Below are 19761 nucleotides of genomic sequence, written 5' to 3'. Positions count from 1 at the left end.
CCTTTTCATTAGCCACCACCCCCACCGCCCCCCACCAAATCTTTTGTTTGTGTCAGTCTTAGGAGCTGTTGTGATTCGAATCATTGGCATTTGGATAGGAAATTTTCAGTCGTTAGAACTACCAAAGCTCTAGAAGTATGCCAAAAATAGGGAAATGATTAACATTTACTGCATAGATGAGTTGACCCTTGAATCTTAATGTTTATTTCATGATTAAAAAAAATCAATTCTTTAAACGGGGAAATGTCGTTTATGTTTGTCATAGGACAAGTTTAATCTTGTGGTACTGTTTTTCCAGATAGTATGTTCTTCATTCTTTGAGCTAAAGTTCAGCCACCAATGGAGTTAAGGGGAAGACTAATGTTTTATTTTATCCTTTAACCTTTATCCAGTAACCTTTATCCTAACAGTTTCATCTGTTGTGGCTTTTTCTCTTTACCTGCCTTTTTTTCTGTCTCTGGGGGTTTGTTTTTGCATCTGGGTAGCTTTTGTTTTGTTTGGGGAGGGGAGCATCGTTTGCCATTGCACAAAACACTAGAAAGATTTAGCTTTAATCAGGTTTATGACTGGTTCAGAGAAATCAACAATACTTATCTTGAGAAGTCATCAGATTTAACAAGTCAGGGGTTAAGAATACTAAGCAGCTTAAAGAGTGTGGGTGCTTTATAATTTATAAAGAAAGATAGACTCTGGGAAATGTATACACTTCTAATTTCAAATGATAATGCTAAGATTTAGCAAGGTTATCTGTCCTATCTGAAAATAGAATTTATGTCGATTCCCTTTACAAGCTAAGACTTTTTCCAGCTTGTTTCATTGTGTTCTTATACATGATCTTGAAAGTATATTAGTTGTTTATAGATAATTTTTCTTTGCTTTAAAAAATTGTTTGAAGAAGTTAAGCTTAAATATCAAAGTAAAATGTTTATTCTGTAAAGTTCTCTTTTGTTTAATTAGGTGTTTGGTGACCAATAAATCTGCCTGGTTGAACTGGTGGAATCGAATTAGTAAGTTTGTGTAATAGTTGGCCATTTCTAACTGTGGTCTTAAGATTTAGTTAATGTTCTTCATAATGGATTAATGAGTTAAGACTTTTTAATGTGGTAGCTCAGTAAGGAATCAGAGTTAAGGCCTGAACCTCTGATCCTAAGCTCTGCCTAAAGACTTGCTCTGTGACCCAGGGCAAGACACTTCACCCTATGCCTCTAAACTACACTCCCTAAAATGTTGATTTAGATCACTCACCTACCTCACAGGGTTGTTGTGAGGAGAACTTATCACTAACTGCAAAGTTCTTTACCAGTAAAATGATTATGAATAATTATATACATATACTAAATGATTTAGTCAAGAAGCTTTAAGAAATGTCTTAAAGAACTTTGAGAAACTTAGTATGTAATATTTATCTTTTTTTTTGTTTTTGTCACTAGTTACATAAAGTTGAGTTAGAAAATTAGGAAAAGTTTCTATAGTAGCTTTAATATATACTCTACACCAAATTGGTATAATAGCGTAAATTAAAACATGATTAATTTAGTACCATAGACATGCCCACTGCATTATGTAAGTGTCAGAGAACAAAATATCTCTCCATAGTTTAAGGACTTTAATATAGATTGTGAATACATATGCAAGGGAACCTGTTTGATATTTTCCTACTAGGATTTTTTGTTGTTTTGCTCTGACACAGGGATTTCCTTGTAGGTTACTGTTCTGGGAACTCCTGCAGAAGAAGATGGTGGTGGCAAAATTGATTTAATTGAAGCAGGGGCTTTTAAAAATCTCGATGTTGTTTTTATGGCGCATCCATCCCAGGAGAATGCTGCTTATCTACCTGATGTGGCTGAACATGAGTAAGTAATCAAGTTGAAATAAACTTCTTAATGCAAAACAGACTATGAGAATACTTTTATGTCTTAATTGGAAACCAGAACTCCATATTTATACATTTAAAAAGTAAATTGAAAGGTAATGATGTGATGTCTTACTTGATTTCCATTGAATCACATATGATAAGCCTCTTCAAATAGACATTTAATATGGTATCCATAATTGGACTATTAAAATAGAGCCTAAAGAGCGTAAGAATATGCTCTTGATTCAGCATATTCAGAATATGTTCATGCTTATGTTCTATTTTGAACTGAGAGTAATTTGGTTTCTGGAAAATATCTAGCCTTTGATATGAAATTGACTATTTGCAAGCGATAACTTTAGACTTGGGAAGAAAACATATTTTTCTAGTTAATTTAATATGAGTTCTTTGCAAAGAGGATAAATTCCTGAGTGAAAATATAGAAACTGAGTATCTGTAGATTTTAGAGGAATTTGCCAGTCTATGCTTTTTTGATGCGTCTGGTGCTGAAGCCTTTTATTTATCTTTCTCTGTGTTGAAGAGCTCACTTTTTTGGTACCTAAGAGCATGCATCACTGAAGTGGTTTTTTAATGCCAGAATTTCAACCATAGAAGTTAATGGACCAGTTAGTGGCCCAGTCCCAAGGAACCCCTGCTCAACTTCTTCAGGAAAACCACACATTCTCCTGTGTGGTGGCTAGGGAGTAATAGCAAAACCATCCAGCAGTGCTACCTCTCAGCATCCCACAAGGCCTTGTTTTCAGAGGGTGACTATTATACTGTTCTGGTACCTTTGTTCTTATCACTGGGAATTGGTGCCGTGACAGTAGAAAGAATCTTTAAATTTTGGTTTTAGGGGTAATGTACACTAGTACATCTCTGGAAAACCTTAGCTATTAGAAATCTCTGCCAATGCCTCTGGCTAAAAGAGGCGTGCAGTTGCAGGCAGGCTTCCCAACCCATCAGCCTTCTAAGACTTAGGCTTAGACCTCTTGGCTTTGATCCTGAAATCAGCCCAGTTGGCCTTGGGCCTTTTCTTTGTGTCTGGCTTTTTAGATTTTTCAGTGGCCATTTTTTAAGATGGAAAAGAGAAGAAAAACAAAAATTTAATTAAAAATTACTAAAATCAGAGGGAAAAAATGGCATAGATGATAGAGGCTCTGTTCATCCTTCTGGCAACCAAATCAAAGTTGTGACAGAAACAAAGAGCAACAACAAGGAATGCACCTGGGATCTAGATGAACAAGCCATACAACTAGGGAGAAATCCAAGAAAGCACCCTGCAACGGCAGAAGGTAGGACAGGGCGAGGACACAGGGCTGCCTGGTCTCGAGTGGTGGAGTGAGACAGAGGCAGCAGCAGCGGCAGAAACCTCTAGAAGGAGCAGTGTCCGTGAGTGAATTTTCTCAGTGACAGACCTGCTCGCTATGAGCACCAGTGCCGATTAGGCTGCACACGGGGGACACCAGGGACTTACAGGGAGACATTGTTGGAGCGAGAACCGAGGCAAGACTCACTCTGTACAGAGGTGCTGGTGGTATCCATTGTTCCCTACTGTGCCCTCCCCCATCCCAGTGCGCAGATACAGCGCTGCCATAGCTGAGACATCATCAAATTGGATAACAGAGGTCGCTCCACTCAGAAGATTCCCTGAAACCCTGCTTCCCCGAACTTGTGGCCCCACCCAAGCCACATCCAGGTATATCCTCAGTGAGTCAGGTGTTCCTTGCTGAGCAGAACCTAGACTTACATTGGAGACAGCTGGCCTCGGTTTCTGATGTGGCCTTTTGAGGCAACTATAAGCATAGCATCTGTGGATTGCTTGCTGAATCTTAACAGGTGGCCCCGGAGGGGGCAGAGGCTTGGGCTAAATTTGGCCTGCAGCTGAACCCCTCTCAAGACTGTGCCACTGGACACCTACTTCATAAATCCACACTAATAAGACTGGGAACTTAGGAGCTTTGCTTAGTACATAGAAACAGACACAGAAAGACAACCAAAATGGGAAGACAAAGAAGCAAAAGCCATGTGAGCGCACAGAATAGAGATCCAGATATAATGGAGTCAAGCAATCTAGCAGATGCAGAGCTCAAAACACTGGTTATAAAGATACTCAATGAACTTTTGGGAAATGCAGATAAATTCAGAGAGATAAAAAACATAAAAATGGAAACGGCAATTATAAAAGAAAACCAGTCTGAAATGAAGAACACATTATCTGAGATGAGAAGTATATTAAATGGAATAAACAAAAGAATAAACAAAGTGATAAAAGATCAAATGCCTTATCTAGAAGACAGGAAAGCCGATCAGGACACTCAATCAGAATGGCAAGAAAAAAGATGTCAAGACTATAAAAATAATTTAAGGAGGACATGGGACACTATTAAGGCTCCAAATATCCATCTGATCAGCATAACTGAAAAAAATCAAGATGTTGAACAGCTGTTTGAAGAAATAATATTAAAACTTCCCTAACCTGGTGAAGGAAATGAACATAAAACCCCAGGAAACTCAGAGAATCCCAAAACTCAGGGATCCAAAGAAGCCCACATCAAGACATATCATAATTAAGATGCCAAAGGTTAAATACAAAGAAAGAATATTATGAGCAGCAAGAGAAAAACAGATAGTTATCTATAAGGGAACACTTATAAGACTGACAGCTGATTTCTCAAAAGAGCTTCCCAGACAAAAATAAACTAAAGGAATTTATCACCACCAAGCCAGTATTACAGGAAATGTTGGAAGAACTTCTTTAAGAAGAAAAAAAAGTATCAAAAACAGGAATAAGGAATGGTAACAACTACATTTCTCTCAATAAATACCTTAAATGGAAAAGAATTAAGTGTTCCAATCAAAAAACAGAGTGTCTGAAAGGATAAGAAAACAAGACCCCTACATATGCTGTCTACAAGAGACTCGCTTCAGGTTAAAAGACAGACACAGACTAAAAGGAAGGGAATGGAAAAAGATATTGCTTTGGTGGACCTAGAAGGTATTTAAGTCAGACAGAGAAAGATAAACACTATTATTTCACTTATATGCGGAATATAAGGAATAAAAAGAACAAACTAATTAAAAACAGACTCACAAATATAGAGGACAGTTTGGTGATAGAGGAGATGGGGGTTTGGAGGGACTGGGAGAATGGGGTAAAGGGTTAGCTGATGGTCACGGGGATGGAGAGCACAGCATAGGGGATGTAATTAGCATTAATACATTGGCTAGGTGGAAGGTCAGGGAGGGAGGGAGCAATTGAGGGGATCGTTTTATGAACTATATAGATGTCTAACCAATGTACTGTATACTTGAAACTAATTGAAATAAATAAATTTAAAAAAAACAAAATTACTAATCTGTTTGTCTTAAAAATCTCTAACAATAAGAAAAAGCACTATATCCCTATTGACCACCTTTCCCACATCTAAGCTCTTCTCTAAAGGTATGTGTCCTTCCAGGAGTTTTAGGTTTTGTTTATAGATGTAAATAGGTACATGTATAAATTAAAATTTCAACCCTGAGGTATTCTGCTAAATATATTGTTGGTCTGGCTATCGCTTTTTAAAATTAAACAATATGTCTTGAAAATCATTCCATTTAATTTAGCTTAAAATATGCTTTTTAAGCTTAAAATACAAATGTTGATACAAAACAAACATTAACATTTCTTTTCCTGTAGTTTATTTTGCTTTAATTATACAAAGATCTGAACCATAGAAGAAATGGTGCTAGAGCCATTTTCATAAAGGACATTCTTTTCTATTTTATAAATTTATCACAGTTCATTAAAATTCAAGTTTCAGGATAATGATAAGATACAAAGGAAATAACAGGTATCCTACAATCTTAAAAATATATTTGGATGCTTTTACTTGTTGTGCTAATAGAATGTTCGAAATCAGTCAGGAAATAACCATGAGCATTCTAAGGGCTCCTGAATCTAGCACATTTTAAAAAAAAGGTCTAGAGTGGCTTTTTAATAATTTAAACGTGGGTACCATTAATCATTTGGCTTAAAAAATGTTATCTAAGCAAGTTATCTTTATAAATAACTAATATACAATCCCCTTTCTAAACTTCGTTATTTTTTATTGTATCTGAGTACTTAGACTGGTATGAGAACTCTTTGGAGTGGAATAGCAATAATTTATAAAATTTTAAGATATTAGTGTTATAGGTATTTTGGGACGTTAATAAAATACTGGTCAGGAACAACTGACTTAATACTAGCATATCTTATAATGTGAGTATAATCTGAGTTTTAGAGGTTGTCCTAACCCATTTCGAATGTCATCTCCTTTTTCTTCCCTTGACCTTCCTCCCTCCCCCGTAAGACAATTATCTGAGTTTTTGTAGACCTTTGGTATAGAACTATCACAATGAAGTATAGAACGTGACAGGATCATCTTTTCTATAATTTTAGCACTTAATACAGTATTGCATATTTGTTTGAATTGAGTTGTTTATAGATTTAAGTTGTACAGGAGGTCAATTTTTTCTTATGTTGGAATGCCTTCTTTGTGTCATTCACTGTATTATGTAATAAAGTACAACTAAGCTATATAAATTACTGTTATCGCTACAAATGATTTGCAAATAAAAATTCTAGCAGAATGAATTTTGAATAATAGTTGGGTAATGCTAACTACTTGGATTTTTTTATTCAGTGACATTGAAAAAAGTAATTTCAAATAATGTTTTATTTCCTAGTATGACTGTGAAGTACCATGGAAAAGCATCTCACGCTGCAGCTTATCCCTGGGAGGGAGTAAATGCATTAGATGCTGCTGTTCTCGCCTACAGCAACCTCTCTGTGTTAAGACAACAAATGAAACCAACCTGGAGAGTTCATGGTATGAATGTCACATACTTTGTGTAATAGATGGTGCTTAATATATTTCAGTAAAATATAATTTACTTTTTTAAATTGGAAACATTTTATGTAGTTTATAGGAATATTCCAAAATTTGTAAACATTTTCAGAAGTTAAAGACAGGATTCTAGGATATTTGTCCATGCGTGGGTAAAAAGACAGTTAAGATTATTTATATATAAATGGAATGGTCATTTTGATATTAGAGATAATGGTTTTATATAAGGACCTGTGTTTTCTCTGTTTATTTGAAAGTTGGAACTTGATTTTCCAGTTATACTGACTATCTCAATGATAACAAAATTTTGTCATTTCCTCAATTTAAAAAAGTTACAATGACTAGTTGTATTTACTCAAGTGCTGTTAATCCTAAGTAACATCTTTTAAAATTATATGTATTGTCTTAATATAAATACAGTAATAAAGTACTGTCTTGAAAGTACAAATTTATTTTTTAGTTTATTTCCTTATGATTTGAGAAATTATTATACTTTAATATTCTTTACCTGATTTTGCTGTAGGCTGAAATTAGTTTGTAATTACATTTTCACCAATTTCCTACCTTAGTTTCTTTAAAAGGAATAAACATGAATATGTAAAAAAATATTTGTTAAAAACAGGTCATATAAAATTAGATTTTGCATATCTATTTTAGTTAGAATTTCAGTGGATAAATCCTGCTTCTCTGTGTAGTTCCAAATAGATGCATTTGTTTCGACAGTTAATAGTACTTAGTGATCTCGATTTAGTGATCTTTGACCTGCATTGGTTTCTCCTTGGCATGAAAATTATCTTCCCAGAGCAAAATGTCATTTTAAATATTCACGGGATTCTTGAGGTACGAGGATAATTATAGAACTCATACTATCGGTTTTTTTCTTATCTTATATCAAAAGTTTATTAAAATGTACGACTGTAATAAAGCCTACTGAAATTAAAGTATTTTCCAGAAGGGTTAATATAGTTATAAAAATTTCTAAGTTTTTTTTATAGTCAGGAATCCTAACTTCTTGTAAGTTCTTTAGAATAAAGTACATGTAATCAATTCTTTTCTTTTCCTGTTAATCAAAGTATTACTCTATGTATAGGAACTTCTGTTGTAAAACATCACAAAATTTTTGATTCATACTTTTATGAAACAAATAAATTTAAATTATTGTTCACTGTGTACATATTGGCTGTAAAACTTGATGGATGTGTTGAAGCTTAAAGAAATGATCTCCAAGCTCAATTCCAATAATTTGATTCTTTTTATAGGTATAATAAAAAATGGTGGTGTAAAACCCAATATCATTCCCTCTTATTCTGAATTAATCTATTACTTCCGTGCACCTTCAATGAGAGAACTTGCAGTTTTGACCAAAAAGGCAGAAGATTGCTTTAAAGCTGCAGCTTTATCTACTGGATGCACAGTAAGGACTTTTAAGAGTTAATCTAAGATAATCAAAGGTATATATGTGGGCTGGGGTTATTTATACTAAGTTATATAAGAACCGTACTTGCTTCTTTTTCATTTGATGTCTCGAATACATAAAATCAGTTGGCTGAATAGTTGATGTGAAAATCTTTAATTCTTATTTATTTTATTCATTGTCTGCATAGGGAAGACTACAGTCATCTTTGTACACAGTAATTAGAATAACTCTAATACTGCTTAGATAGAATTCCTGCTTTTTTGCAAGTTAAATCCTTCCTTATTAGTAGTTATGCTTTTAGAATTGCTCTTTGTAGTTTCTGTAAAGGAAATTTATGGCAAAATCAGCAAAAGTTATTTTTGGTGAAGTTACAGATATGTGTAGTTATATAAATACTAAGGGCTTGCTGGAATGAAAGTTAAAATAGAATGTTAAAATGGAATAGAATGTTAAAATGTTAAAAAGTTAAAATGGAAGTTAGTCAAGAGGTTTTGTTCATTTGAACCATAAAGTCAGTAACATTTATATACCAATCATGTAAGGCATACAGTGGGATGAGAAGTTACAGAAGAACTTATATAAATCTTGCCCTAGAGGGAACCTGTAATCTCATTGGAAAGACAAGATCTGAATCTGTGCCTCTCACCCTCACTGATTCTGTAACTTTTGGAAATGTTATTTAATATCTCTGGGCTTCCATTTTCTCTTGAAAAATGGAGATAGTAATATAATCTATCTTAAGGTTCTTGTGAGAATGAAATGAAATAATGTTTATGAAGAGTTAGGGTCTAACCCTCATACATAGCACCTTATTTTTTTCCTGCCCTCATTAGGCTGGAGGTTTATGGTTTATTCAGATAGTAACAGTATCTCAGCCAGTAGCAGTGATTCTCAGACAGGATACGTCAAGTTGTCCAAAGAGTGAAAAATTAAGCATTTATCCCTTGTTTGTTTATAATTATAAATATTTAAAATACTTATTTATAAAATAAATACATGAACTATTATCATTAGCTAGTATTTCAAAATACAGTATTCCCTTAGAATAAGATTCATTGTTATTGGATTTAAATCTGTATTTTAAATAGTCTTTTCATAACTTTTTACATTTTGGCTGACATGATATCAGATAAGGTCGTCATTGTTTCTAACTTAGATGTTGCTAAGAATAGAAGAAATGTCATCTCTGCCGTTTTATAATTGGCTTTTGCTAATGTTATAGGTATTATCTTTAGTTTGAGGCAGTATTGCCCATTTTGACTTAATCAAAACTATAAATCGTGAGTCTTCTATCTTTCTCTTTATACCTTTCAGACCAGGCAATGGTATCAATGTCGGTTTGTATAGAGAATATTAGTAAAGCTTAATTTTTTTCTTTTAGACGCTACAGCCTCAAGAAGTTTTCTTCGGAGTGTGGTTTTTGGACCACCTGCATCAGAATTACTTGATGACTGCCCCACCGTCCCCCCCAAACACACACACTCCCTTACTTAGGTGACTGAAGTTGAGACTCACTGGCTAGTAGAGCCTGGTGATGTCATGTGGTTCAGTGCATATGTGACAAAGGAGATAGTGTCCTAAGAATTCTTGTTATAGAAAATACATAATTTTTGAAGAGATTTGAGAGAGTTCATATCCAGAAGGAAAAGTGCCTGCTCTTAAACCTCTTTCAAAAAAAATTTTTTTTTAATTGCTGGTTAGAAATTTAAATAGTAAATTTGAGGGTTTTTATTTCAAATTTTGTTTTTTAATTTTTTATTAGGTAGAAATTAAAGGTGGAGCACATGATTACTATAATGTCCTTCCCAATAAGTGCCTTTGGAAAGCTTATATTGAAAATGGGGAAAAGCTGGGAATAGAGTTCATTTCAGAAGATGCAGTTTTGAATGGCTCTTCAGGTAACTAAGTTCTTTCATATATGTTGTGCTACTGGAGGAAGGGAAATACCATCTTAAATGGTTTTGTTTAGCAGCTTTGGAGATAGGGAGGTATTGCTGATATTTTTAGTGATATTTTTCACAAACTTAATGGTTAGGGGAAAGAAACTAATGAACTCTTCAGTGAATGTAGAGTATCAAATGAGCAGATTTGAATTTAGAAATAGCCAACATACTTTTAGCTTTATATTCTATATATTTGTAGTGTTTAAATTTGCTTAGTTCTAATTTTTAAATAGAATTTTACTTCATTCTCAGCCATCAATGTGCAGGTTACTAAGTACTTAGTTATATGGAGTCATTTTCAGATTCTGAGGAGTAACAAACAGCTATTAGAATTTAAACAATCAGAAGTGTATTGGGGTTATTTTAGATTTTTTCCTTTTAAAAGCATTTTACATTTGCATGTTGGAGATGTATCTCCCAAAAATATAATAAGAGATGTTGATGAAGTAGACTCAGAAAGACTTGGTGATAAAAATGGGGTGCTAATGGCATTCATTAAGATAAGGAGTTCAAGAGAATGAGCAGTTTGGGGTATGGCAGGTTGGTATAAATGGTTAGTATGTTAAATTTGAGGTGCTTATAGGATTATAAGGGGAGCTGTCCAGTAGCCCATTGACTCTGGAATCCGCAAAAGGTGTCTAGATTGGAGATTTAGGAGTTGCCAGTGTCTGAAAGGTAATTGAAAACATAGGATTTGATGAGATTTCCCAGGTACACAGAGGGAGAAGAAGAAGAAACTCAAAGATGAAACCCTAGGGACCTCCAGCACTTAGTAGACAAGCAAAGGAAATGATCGAGGAGGAGACAGCGGACAGAGAGAAAGGCAGGCATTGGGGAGAGAGTAGACTCGTAGAAGCCAAAGGAGTAGAGAAGTTCTAGAAGGGAAGAAGCAGTAAATCATGACAGGTACTAAGGGGAATGAATAAGGATGGTCTAGTAACTATTGAACTAGCAATTAGAAATTCATGGATTGCCTTACCTTTTCAAGGATCTACTGATTTTGGAAATGTTAGCTTTGTGGTTCCTGGGATTCATCCATATTTTTACATTGGGTCCGAAGCCTTGAATCATACGGAACAGTATACTGAAGCCGCAGGTAAGTGTTAGAAGTGGATGTTTTGGTATGTGTTGTCTTTTTGTAGCAGTAGCTGCCTTTCCAACTGTTTAGTTTAGCCTGTTATTACATTACCTAACATCACCTCGGGAAACATGATATCGTGGTGGGCAGTGGAGAAACAATTTAGCTATTAAGAGCTAACGTGAAAACTAATACATTAATTTATGATGAACATGGAGGTATCCTTATTTTCTCTACCTTTTAGGTTCACAGGAAGCTCAGTTTTATACTCTGCGTACAGCCAAAGCTCTGGCAATGACTGCGTTGGATGTTATTTTTAAACCAGAATTGCTAGAAGGAATCAGAGAGGACTTTAAATTGAAGCTTCAAGAAGAAGAGTTTTTAAATAGAGCAGAATAAAAGGAAGATTTAGGAGACACTTTTGAATCATTAAGAAGTGATCTTTTTCTTTAATTTTTTTTGATGAAAAAGGAGGACATGCTTGTTTTTCAGTCTTTAAAGGAGTTATATTCCTCCTATCTGAAAAGCGAGGGCATGATGTGGAGAAAACACATAAACACATTACCTCATGTCTAAAATTAAAATTTTCACAAATCTATATTTGATGGAATTGTGATCTTTCAGAAGCTAATATGTGATGGCATTTCTTAAACAACCTGGATGATACATGGTTTATCAGTGATAGTTTATAAATTCGTATGTTGTATGAGTATATTTTAAAAGATTCAAGAGATTTCAAACTTTATATTCAGAATTGACACATGAAAAATTTTTTTTTTTTTTGGTAGAGGGTGGTAAAATTGTTATATAAAGTTTTAAAATTCAAGTTCTAAATTTAGAGAAAGTTCATTGTGATATCTGACTATATATGTTTTGGTTTAGAGAATCTCTTTATTGATGATAAAAATAGGTTTTTAATCAGAAACGTTGTGGAAAACAACCAGAAACTCAGGTACAAAGAATAAGCTTTAGTTTTACCATTTGAAGGAAAACAAAAATGTTCCTTCTGATATATAGTTAACTCTGAGAAGCAGCATTAAAATGTTACTCCTAATTCCATATCACTGTAATAGGAAGAATTGTAGATGGATAGGATTGGGCTCTTCTTTAAGGTGTTTGCTTGATAACCCAGTGTATTCTAAAAGGACTTAATGAGAGAGGAGCAATATCTACATATCTTGAATATTAATGTCATATAACTGGTCCCATCTACCTAGTTGAGCCCTAGTTGAGGCTTCTATTCAGAAGCTAGCCTGTCCAGCCTGGCTGGACAATATTATAGTTTACTGAGTTTAAGGGATACAATTCTGAGCCTCCTTAAGCCTTATGCTAGCCCAATATTAATTTAAAAGTATTATAAGTTTTTCCTGGTTCTTATTTTAGTATGAATTTCTTGAACATGATAATATGAAAGAAGTACCTGGTAAAAGCTGTAAATATAGTAAAGCTATAATAAAGTATACTTTATTTTAAAAGGGAGTCCTTAGATTTGAGGGTAAACATTCCAAAATGGAAGGAGAAGGGGAGAAAGGTGAGTGTTTGGCTTCTTTGTTGCAAGCAAGTCACTTAGGCCCCTATGAGCCTTCAACTCTCCATTTGGAAAGTTAAATTAAATCACTTATATTTACAGTCCTTTAAGCATCTAATTCCTAATAGTTTTTGGGAGAGTGAGTACTTGAGAATTGCTTATCTTCTATATCAGGAGTCTGCAAACTATAGCCCGAGTTGGCAACAGCCTAATTTTAAATCTCTAGCGCCTAAAAATTTTTACACTTTCACATGTTGGTAAGGAAGGAAAAAAAAAAAAAGCAACAGAGACCAGACGATGTGACCTGCAAATCCTAAAATATTTACTATCTTGCCCATTACGAAAAAGTTTGCCAGCTCCTGTTCTATATAACAGTAAAAACCTGTTTCTCTTTGATTTACATCTTATGATCAGGTGTGCTCCTAGGATAAAACTTCAGATATCTGAATTGAAAACATTGAGAAAAGGGATTTAGATGGCAGTTCTCTGACTTGACCATCGTAATGCATCAGCCATTTGTCTGCACTGGGAGTTCCACACTTCAGGAGCTTGTTTCTTTTGCATGTACTTCACTCTGAGATGCCGCTACCCTGCTGCCTTAAGACTTTCCCCTATGCAAACCAGTCTTTTCATGTCAGCTTTTAGAGTTTGATCCTCCATGCCACCCTTTGATTATTTATAATCTCAAATAGTTCTGGTTGGTATATATTTTATATACAGCGAAGGGATCAACAAAGGCTTCAGGCTGAGAATTGGATATGTCCGAGACCTCTGGTTTATATAAACAATTGGTATAAATTGTTTTATAATAAGTTGTTTTTATAGAAATGATTAGTATAAAATAACTACTAATTATCAATTTTATAAATGTCTCAATTATGTTTTAAATTTCTGCACTGAGGAATTTGGTTTTGTTATCTAAAGCCTTGATAACATTCTAGAAACAGTGATTGTTAACTGGTAACTCAACACACTAATATTCTTCCGTCTTTTCTGAAGTGTCGCAAGTTAATTGTTACTCATACAAAGTGTATTTCTTTTGTGATTAATTTACTTTAAGAAAATAAATTAGAGAAAATTCGACATTAGCCTTCTGTTGCTTCACTTGCTTTTGATAAGTATTTTTGTGTGGGAGAGCAAGTTGTGGAGTTGCAGCTGGCATGCAGGGAATAGGTAAAATCTGCACCAATGCTGTCTGCCACCACCATGGTGAGGAACTAATATTGATGTGCCACTGAGATTTGGGTCACTTTCAAGTCTCTGTAATACTTTGTCCCTTTTTCAGTTTTTGAAAAATTTGGTCAAAATAAGGGTTTACCACATTGGGGTATGTTATGTCATGAGTTTATCGTGTCAGAAAAGAGGTTGAGAACTGATGTTCTAGCATCTATCTAGAAATACGAGTTTTTTTCAGATCTTATCTTGACGTTTTACATTATTTTACTTTAACAGCTTTGTAATATTCAGATTTTAAAATGCCTTTTTACTTTTTATATATCAGTGAGTTAATTGAGCCGCATTACTCTATAAAGTATAAATAAATACATAAATAAATGCTGGAATCAAATTCTCATGTCCAGAGCAACCAGCTATAGTTAATCTTAGTTATGCCATTTGAATTTAGGAGAATACTTCCTTTGTAGTGATAGTTTTTCCTTTTGGAACTCATACTTCAGTAGAATGTTTTCTAAGTTATTGTACTAAATTGTCACAAATGTTTATACTTGTCTTAAATTGTCATTTTTGGTCCTCATATTTTGGGTTAAATTTCCAAAGATTTTGAAAGTTAAAGAAGGAAGCATTAGATTATAGATGAAAAGTGTCATTTTTAGAATGGTTATATTTAGCTCTATACTTAAGAGATAGCTTATTTTTAGGAGGTTGACAATGAATAAAACTTTTAAACATTGATACTTTTGTATCTTGTTCTTGAGGAAGGGAGCAACTAAGTTTTTCTCCCAGAATTACTTTCAATGATGACATTTTATTATCACTTAGATTTAGTGATATGTATGTATGTATGTGTGTATATATAGATAGATATATGTATGTATGTATGTGTGTGTGTGTGTGTATATAGTATGTTATTCCTCTACGAGATTATATATTTTTGAAGTCAGTGTGTTTTCAGTTTGCTTAAGTTGTCTCAGGTACACCAAAACCTGACTCAGTTGGAAAAAAAGGCCAAGCCAACTTAGTGCAAAGTTTAAAATATGATTTTTAAAACATTGAATTCGTTTCTGATTAAAACTAGAGGTATACTTGAGGTGTCTTTCTTTTTATGGAAAATGCTTTTATTATATACCTTGTGTAATCTTTTATTGTTCACACCTTTAACTGAAAGCCTTTTCTTCAAATATCAACTTTTGGCTATCTTTGTTAAATTAATAGACTTTAAGAAGTATAATTCAAATTAATGATTTAAATTTAATACAGATTGAAAATGTTTTCAGTGACTTGATTTTTAAAGCAGGTACTATTATAACTAACTTGCTATATATTATATAATAAGATTGAGTATAGCTAATGTTTAGCTTCCCTCTTAAAATTTTCAGACTGCTTCTTGGTTTCAACAAACTTCATATTATAGGAACAACTCAGGAAAATATTACCTTTTAATTCCTTCTCCCTATAACATCCTTTAGAGCTGGCGCACTAAACTAGAACATTTTCATGTGTTTATGAATTTTATGTAAACTGAAAGAGTTTTGATTTCCCACAATCCTCCAAGGGCTGTTTATTAATATATCATATTGATATTTTAACTTACTTTTAGCAGCTGAGTTTAGTGAACATATATTGCGGAGTGCCTACTTTTAGGAGGTAGAGAGGAGAGTTAGACATGGCCTATGCCCCCAAAAGTAATCATAAGATTTACTTCATTTGAGCAACACTGAGATTGAAGGAACACTTGAAAGCTACTGTCTTGGAAACTTTTGAAGAAGTGTTTGTAAAATATTTAGAAATACCTAAGTCATGTCCATCTTTTGACCAGAAGAAATTTATATAAAAAGCCTTTTTTTAAAGAATGATTATCAAATATGCTCTTTTTAAAAAGCCTTTCTGACAGTTTTTATGTTTTCTGAGTTTCTAACTTTTTACCTGAAGCATCTCCTTAGTCTTTTGGAAAATGTCCCCTTCATAGTACTAGCCTTCAAACTATCAAAGTAAATTCTCATTGTAAAAGAAAGTTATCTTTGTGCTAGCTAACACAAAGGCTGTAAGGTATGATATGCAACTTATTTTTTTACATACTCTAGCAAGTGTTTTGTAATTATATAGTTGAGGACGGTGCATTTTGATATGTAGGAAGTTTATATTTTAAATTAAGCAATCACTGTCTATTACCATCAGATTATAGTAGTTTTAAAGAATATTTTAATACATGTTTAAAAATGCATGAAAATTTAGAATGTTAATAAATATGTTTAATAGCAATTGTGATTTTTTCAACATATTTATACATATATATAAAATGAAAATATCTGAAGATAAAACACTGTTATCTAAATATGCTGTGATGCATTATGCTCTCATTAATTCATCAGTATTACAGATGTTGGTGTGCTTTTAAACTATAAATGTCATATTTCATATAATGAGCATTTTTAAAGAACATTTAAGTCCTTTTATTTAAAAATGAATGTTTTTCTAGTCTCAGGCTAAAAATACCAATGTAAATTGTACATGGTAAGAGTTAGATACATAATTATAATATTGAATCTTCTTTAAATTTTTTTTTAACTTTCGTACAAAGTAGTTCCACATAATAACTCAAATACAGTAGAACAGGTTTTTAGATTCTTAATGCCTAAAGAATAAGTTCCTCATATGAGAAAAATTACAATGTCCATGTGTTTTTTTGTTGTTAAAACTGGCTTCCAAGATAAAGTTCAAATCTGTTCTTTTTTTCTAGTGATTAAAATGTAAGATTGACTTTGCTTAGTTCAGTGGATCAAAGCATCCAAACACCTTAAAAAATAAACCTCAAAAATAAAAAATAGGAATATCAGGTCAGGGTCTTAAATAGACAAGAATCTTGTATAGGTCGAAAACTAAGTAAACATCACCCCATTGAGAACAATAAATTGCATTTGAGACGGTTTGAATTTTTTTTAATGTATTTGTTCTGTCACTGATACCTAAGTATTTTGTTCAGCTCAAGAGAATGGAAAGCAGATCAAAACTTCATGTTTTCCCACTTGAGATTAATTTATTCAAGGCATACCAAACTTTCTAAATCCAACATTGTATTGCCTGTAGATGATATAGATTAACAATTGCTTCATGCCTTGTTGTTTGACCTGACACACTCTTCACAGGAAAATCATGTTTTGTGGTATGAGAACTTTAAAGAGGAACCTAAGTAACCCTTGACTATAATTAGAGTTCAAGTTTGCTTATTACTTGATAGAGGGGTAAGATGCCACCTTTAAAGAAGTAGACTTAGATGTAGTTGAAACCTGTAGCTTTAAATTATTGTCCAAGCCTTGTTAATCTCTGAAAGTTTTAAGGGGTATAAAATTATTGTTCAGCCATAACATTTCTTCAGAGATGGAGTGGTTATCCATAGCAACTGTTCAGTATATCTTCCATAGTCTTCAGAAGGCTTTTAGTTTCTGCTTATACATCCCAAGTCACAAAACCTACCTAGATAGAGAGTATGTTCTTTAAGAGAAGGTCTCTTGTAAAACAAAAAATTATATATATATATATACATACATATGAGTTGTATATGTATTTGCGTGTGTGTGCGTGTGTGTGTGTGAAGAGCTTGTAATAGGAAATTCCAGGTAGAAAGAGATTATAACCATAGTTCTCTTGGATTTTTATCTCTAGGTATCTCTCTCCAGTCAGATTTTAGTCCATGTTCTCTAGCTTCTGATGTTACCGTTAACCTACCTACCCTCTGCCATTTTTTAAGTTCACCTGGCCTAAATATGATTTCCATTGATCCAAAGTTGGATAAAAAAGAGTTTAGGAAATCAATAGGAAAAAATACAAAAGCTTAGACATTCACAAAGCACAAATTTATTCTAAGATGACAATAATAATTTCAAAACTTGTTTTCTGTTCTCCAGTATATCACAACCATATTTATTATTTTTTAATATATGACCTGATCTATCCATTCTTTCTGCCAAAGAAATAGATTTTCTGCATATTCAAAAGTATGTCCTTGGTGTTGAACCAGTTGCCAGTTTGTTTTTTTGTTTTTATCTTTTATTTTTTAAACTCGAAGGATCCTTCTTGTTCTGGACTCATTTGCAGACAGCCATCATTGAGCTCAGGATTGGCTGAGCAAGAAATCATTCTGGCTGTAGTTATTAATTCCTTTCATGTCTCTTGATGGACCATTTTAGCTCTCTAGAACACCTATACAAGCTGAAATGGAATTCTGATAAGGGTGGGGAGACACTTGAATTAGTTCTAGGAATTTAGAATTGAGACAGGTTCATTTAGATGAGGACGAGCCCCTGAATTTTAAGGTTAATAAATCAAAGTGAATGTCAATTCTGAGCAGAGAAGAACAACCTATAGGGAATAAAACAATCACCCAGCAAGCAGTAAAGGTACTATTCTGCCTAAAGAGTGTCCTTGATGGGTAAAAAAATTTCCTCATATTGGAGTTGATGTATTGTGTGTGACAGTTTGTTTACTTGTTCATTATTCTTTATTTGTAATAAAGTGAATGAAAATTGGGTTAGGAGTCTTTTACTTATTAACCATATTATCTGCATGCTAGTCAACTTTCTCAGCCTTTAAAATTTCCTCAGTCTGGTTCAAATGAAAAAGTGAATGTGAAGTACTTTTTTGTAAAGCTAGATTTTACTAATAAACCATCACAACTCTTCTCTATAAAATATGAACTATGAAAAAACTAAGAATATTGTTTAGGAATATATAACAAAGGAACAGACTATTGCTATTAATAAAAAGCTGCTCTAACCCCAGTTCTCTCTTGAGTAACACTCTGTACATCTTTATGAAGTCCACATTTACGAAAACCATAACAAGAAATTCTCAAAATCTTGAAGCATCTTCTGAACTACCAGGCAAAAAATAAATTATGTTTGATACTGTTTTCAAGTGTATTTTATAGTATTATAACTCTTTAAATAAATTATTCAATATGATTATGTGGTACCTACTTATTAACCAAATTTCCCTACTCCCCAGTCATGGCAGCAAAAGTTTATTAGGTACTGTAGATGCCCACTTATATGGTGAGGTTTTCTCCAAAAACCTTATCCATCAGAAAAGAGGGAGTTGCTTTATAATTGGGTCTTTACAAAGTCACATTACAGAACTTTCTCTTAATCACATAGCTGTGACAGCAGATTACTGCCTTGAGAAAATACTAGCATGGAAACGACCTCAATCAATGCTAGTTACAAATGCTTATAGAGATCAACTTAGAGATTCCCTAGAAAAGGTAGCAAAGAAATTTACTATAAATTTAATCACTTATTCTTCAAAGTCACTAGGGTGGATATCAATTTTAAAGATCACCTTTGAAAACAATACTGTATGTGATTATATTCTGTAAAGATAAAGAGATAATACCTATAAGATGCATTAGATACAATGTTATGCAAAGGAATAATTCCTGTGGGCATCTGTTGTAGACTGAACTGTATTCCTCCAAAATTCATATGTTGAAACCTTCACCCCCAATGTGACTGCATTTGGAGGCAGGGCCTTAAAAGAGGTTAAGGTTAATTAAAGTTAAATGAGATCAGAAGGGTATGGCTCCAATCCAATATGACGAATGTCCTTATACGAAAAGGAAGAGACACCAGGGATGCATGCACTCAGAGAAAAAGGCCATGAGAGAACACAGCAAGCCACGGAGAGAGGCCTCAGGAAAAGCCAAACCTGCTGACATCTTGATCTTGGACTTCCAGCCTCCAGAACTAAGAGAAAATACACTGTATAAGCCACCCAGTCTATGGTACTTTGCTATAGTGGCCTGAGCGGACTAATACAGTATCCTATATTCTCTTTCAAATGGCGGAGTTACCCAAAAGACGGAACTTCAGATGATGTGGCCTGGAAACCTGCT

General features: G+C 33.6%; 1 protein-coding gene across 2 annotated transcripts in view; it reads left to right on the top strand.

Annotated features, from left to right (window-relative positions):
• The window catches only part of PM20D2 (peptidase M20 domain containing 2), a 15540-nt gene extending 934 nt beyond the window's left edge, over nucleotides 1–14606 (top strand). Inside the window, exons 2-7 of one of the 2 annotated variants that reach the window (XM_025042730.1) lie at nucleotides 1705–1853; nucleotides 6569–6711; nucleotides 7989–8143; nucleotides 9909–10044; nucleotides 11078–11185; nucleotides 13110–14606. In XM_025042730.1, coding sequence (XP_024898498.1) covers nucleotides 1705–1853; nucleotides 6569–6711; nucleotides 7989–8143; nucleotides 9909–10044; nucleotides 11078–11185; nucleotides 13110–13126 — 708 coding nt within the window. In that variant the 3' untranslated portion in view covers nucleotides 13127–14606. Of the gene's footprint in view, nucleotides 1–1704; nucleotides 1854–6568; nucleotides 6712–7988; nucleotides 8144–9908; nucleotides 10045–11077; nucleotides 11186–11411 lie in introns of both variants that reach the window. The other variant, XM_006926317.3, reaches the window with a different exon arrangement.
• Nucleotides 14607–19761: the final 5155 nt, after the last annotated feature.

This window comes from Pteropus alecto, unplaced genomic scaffold (genome assembly GCF_000325575.1).
Source record: "Pteropus alecto unplaced genomic scaffold, ASM32557v1 scaffold7, whole genome shotgun sequence".
In the NCBI taxonomy this organism is placed as follows: domain Eukaryota; kingdom Metazoa; phylum Chordata; class Mammalia; order Chiroptera; family Pteropodidae; genus Pteropus; species Pteropus alecto.
This window is presented reverse-complemented; position numbering and strand designations above follow the sequence as displayed.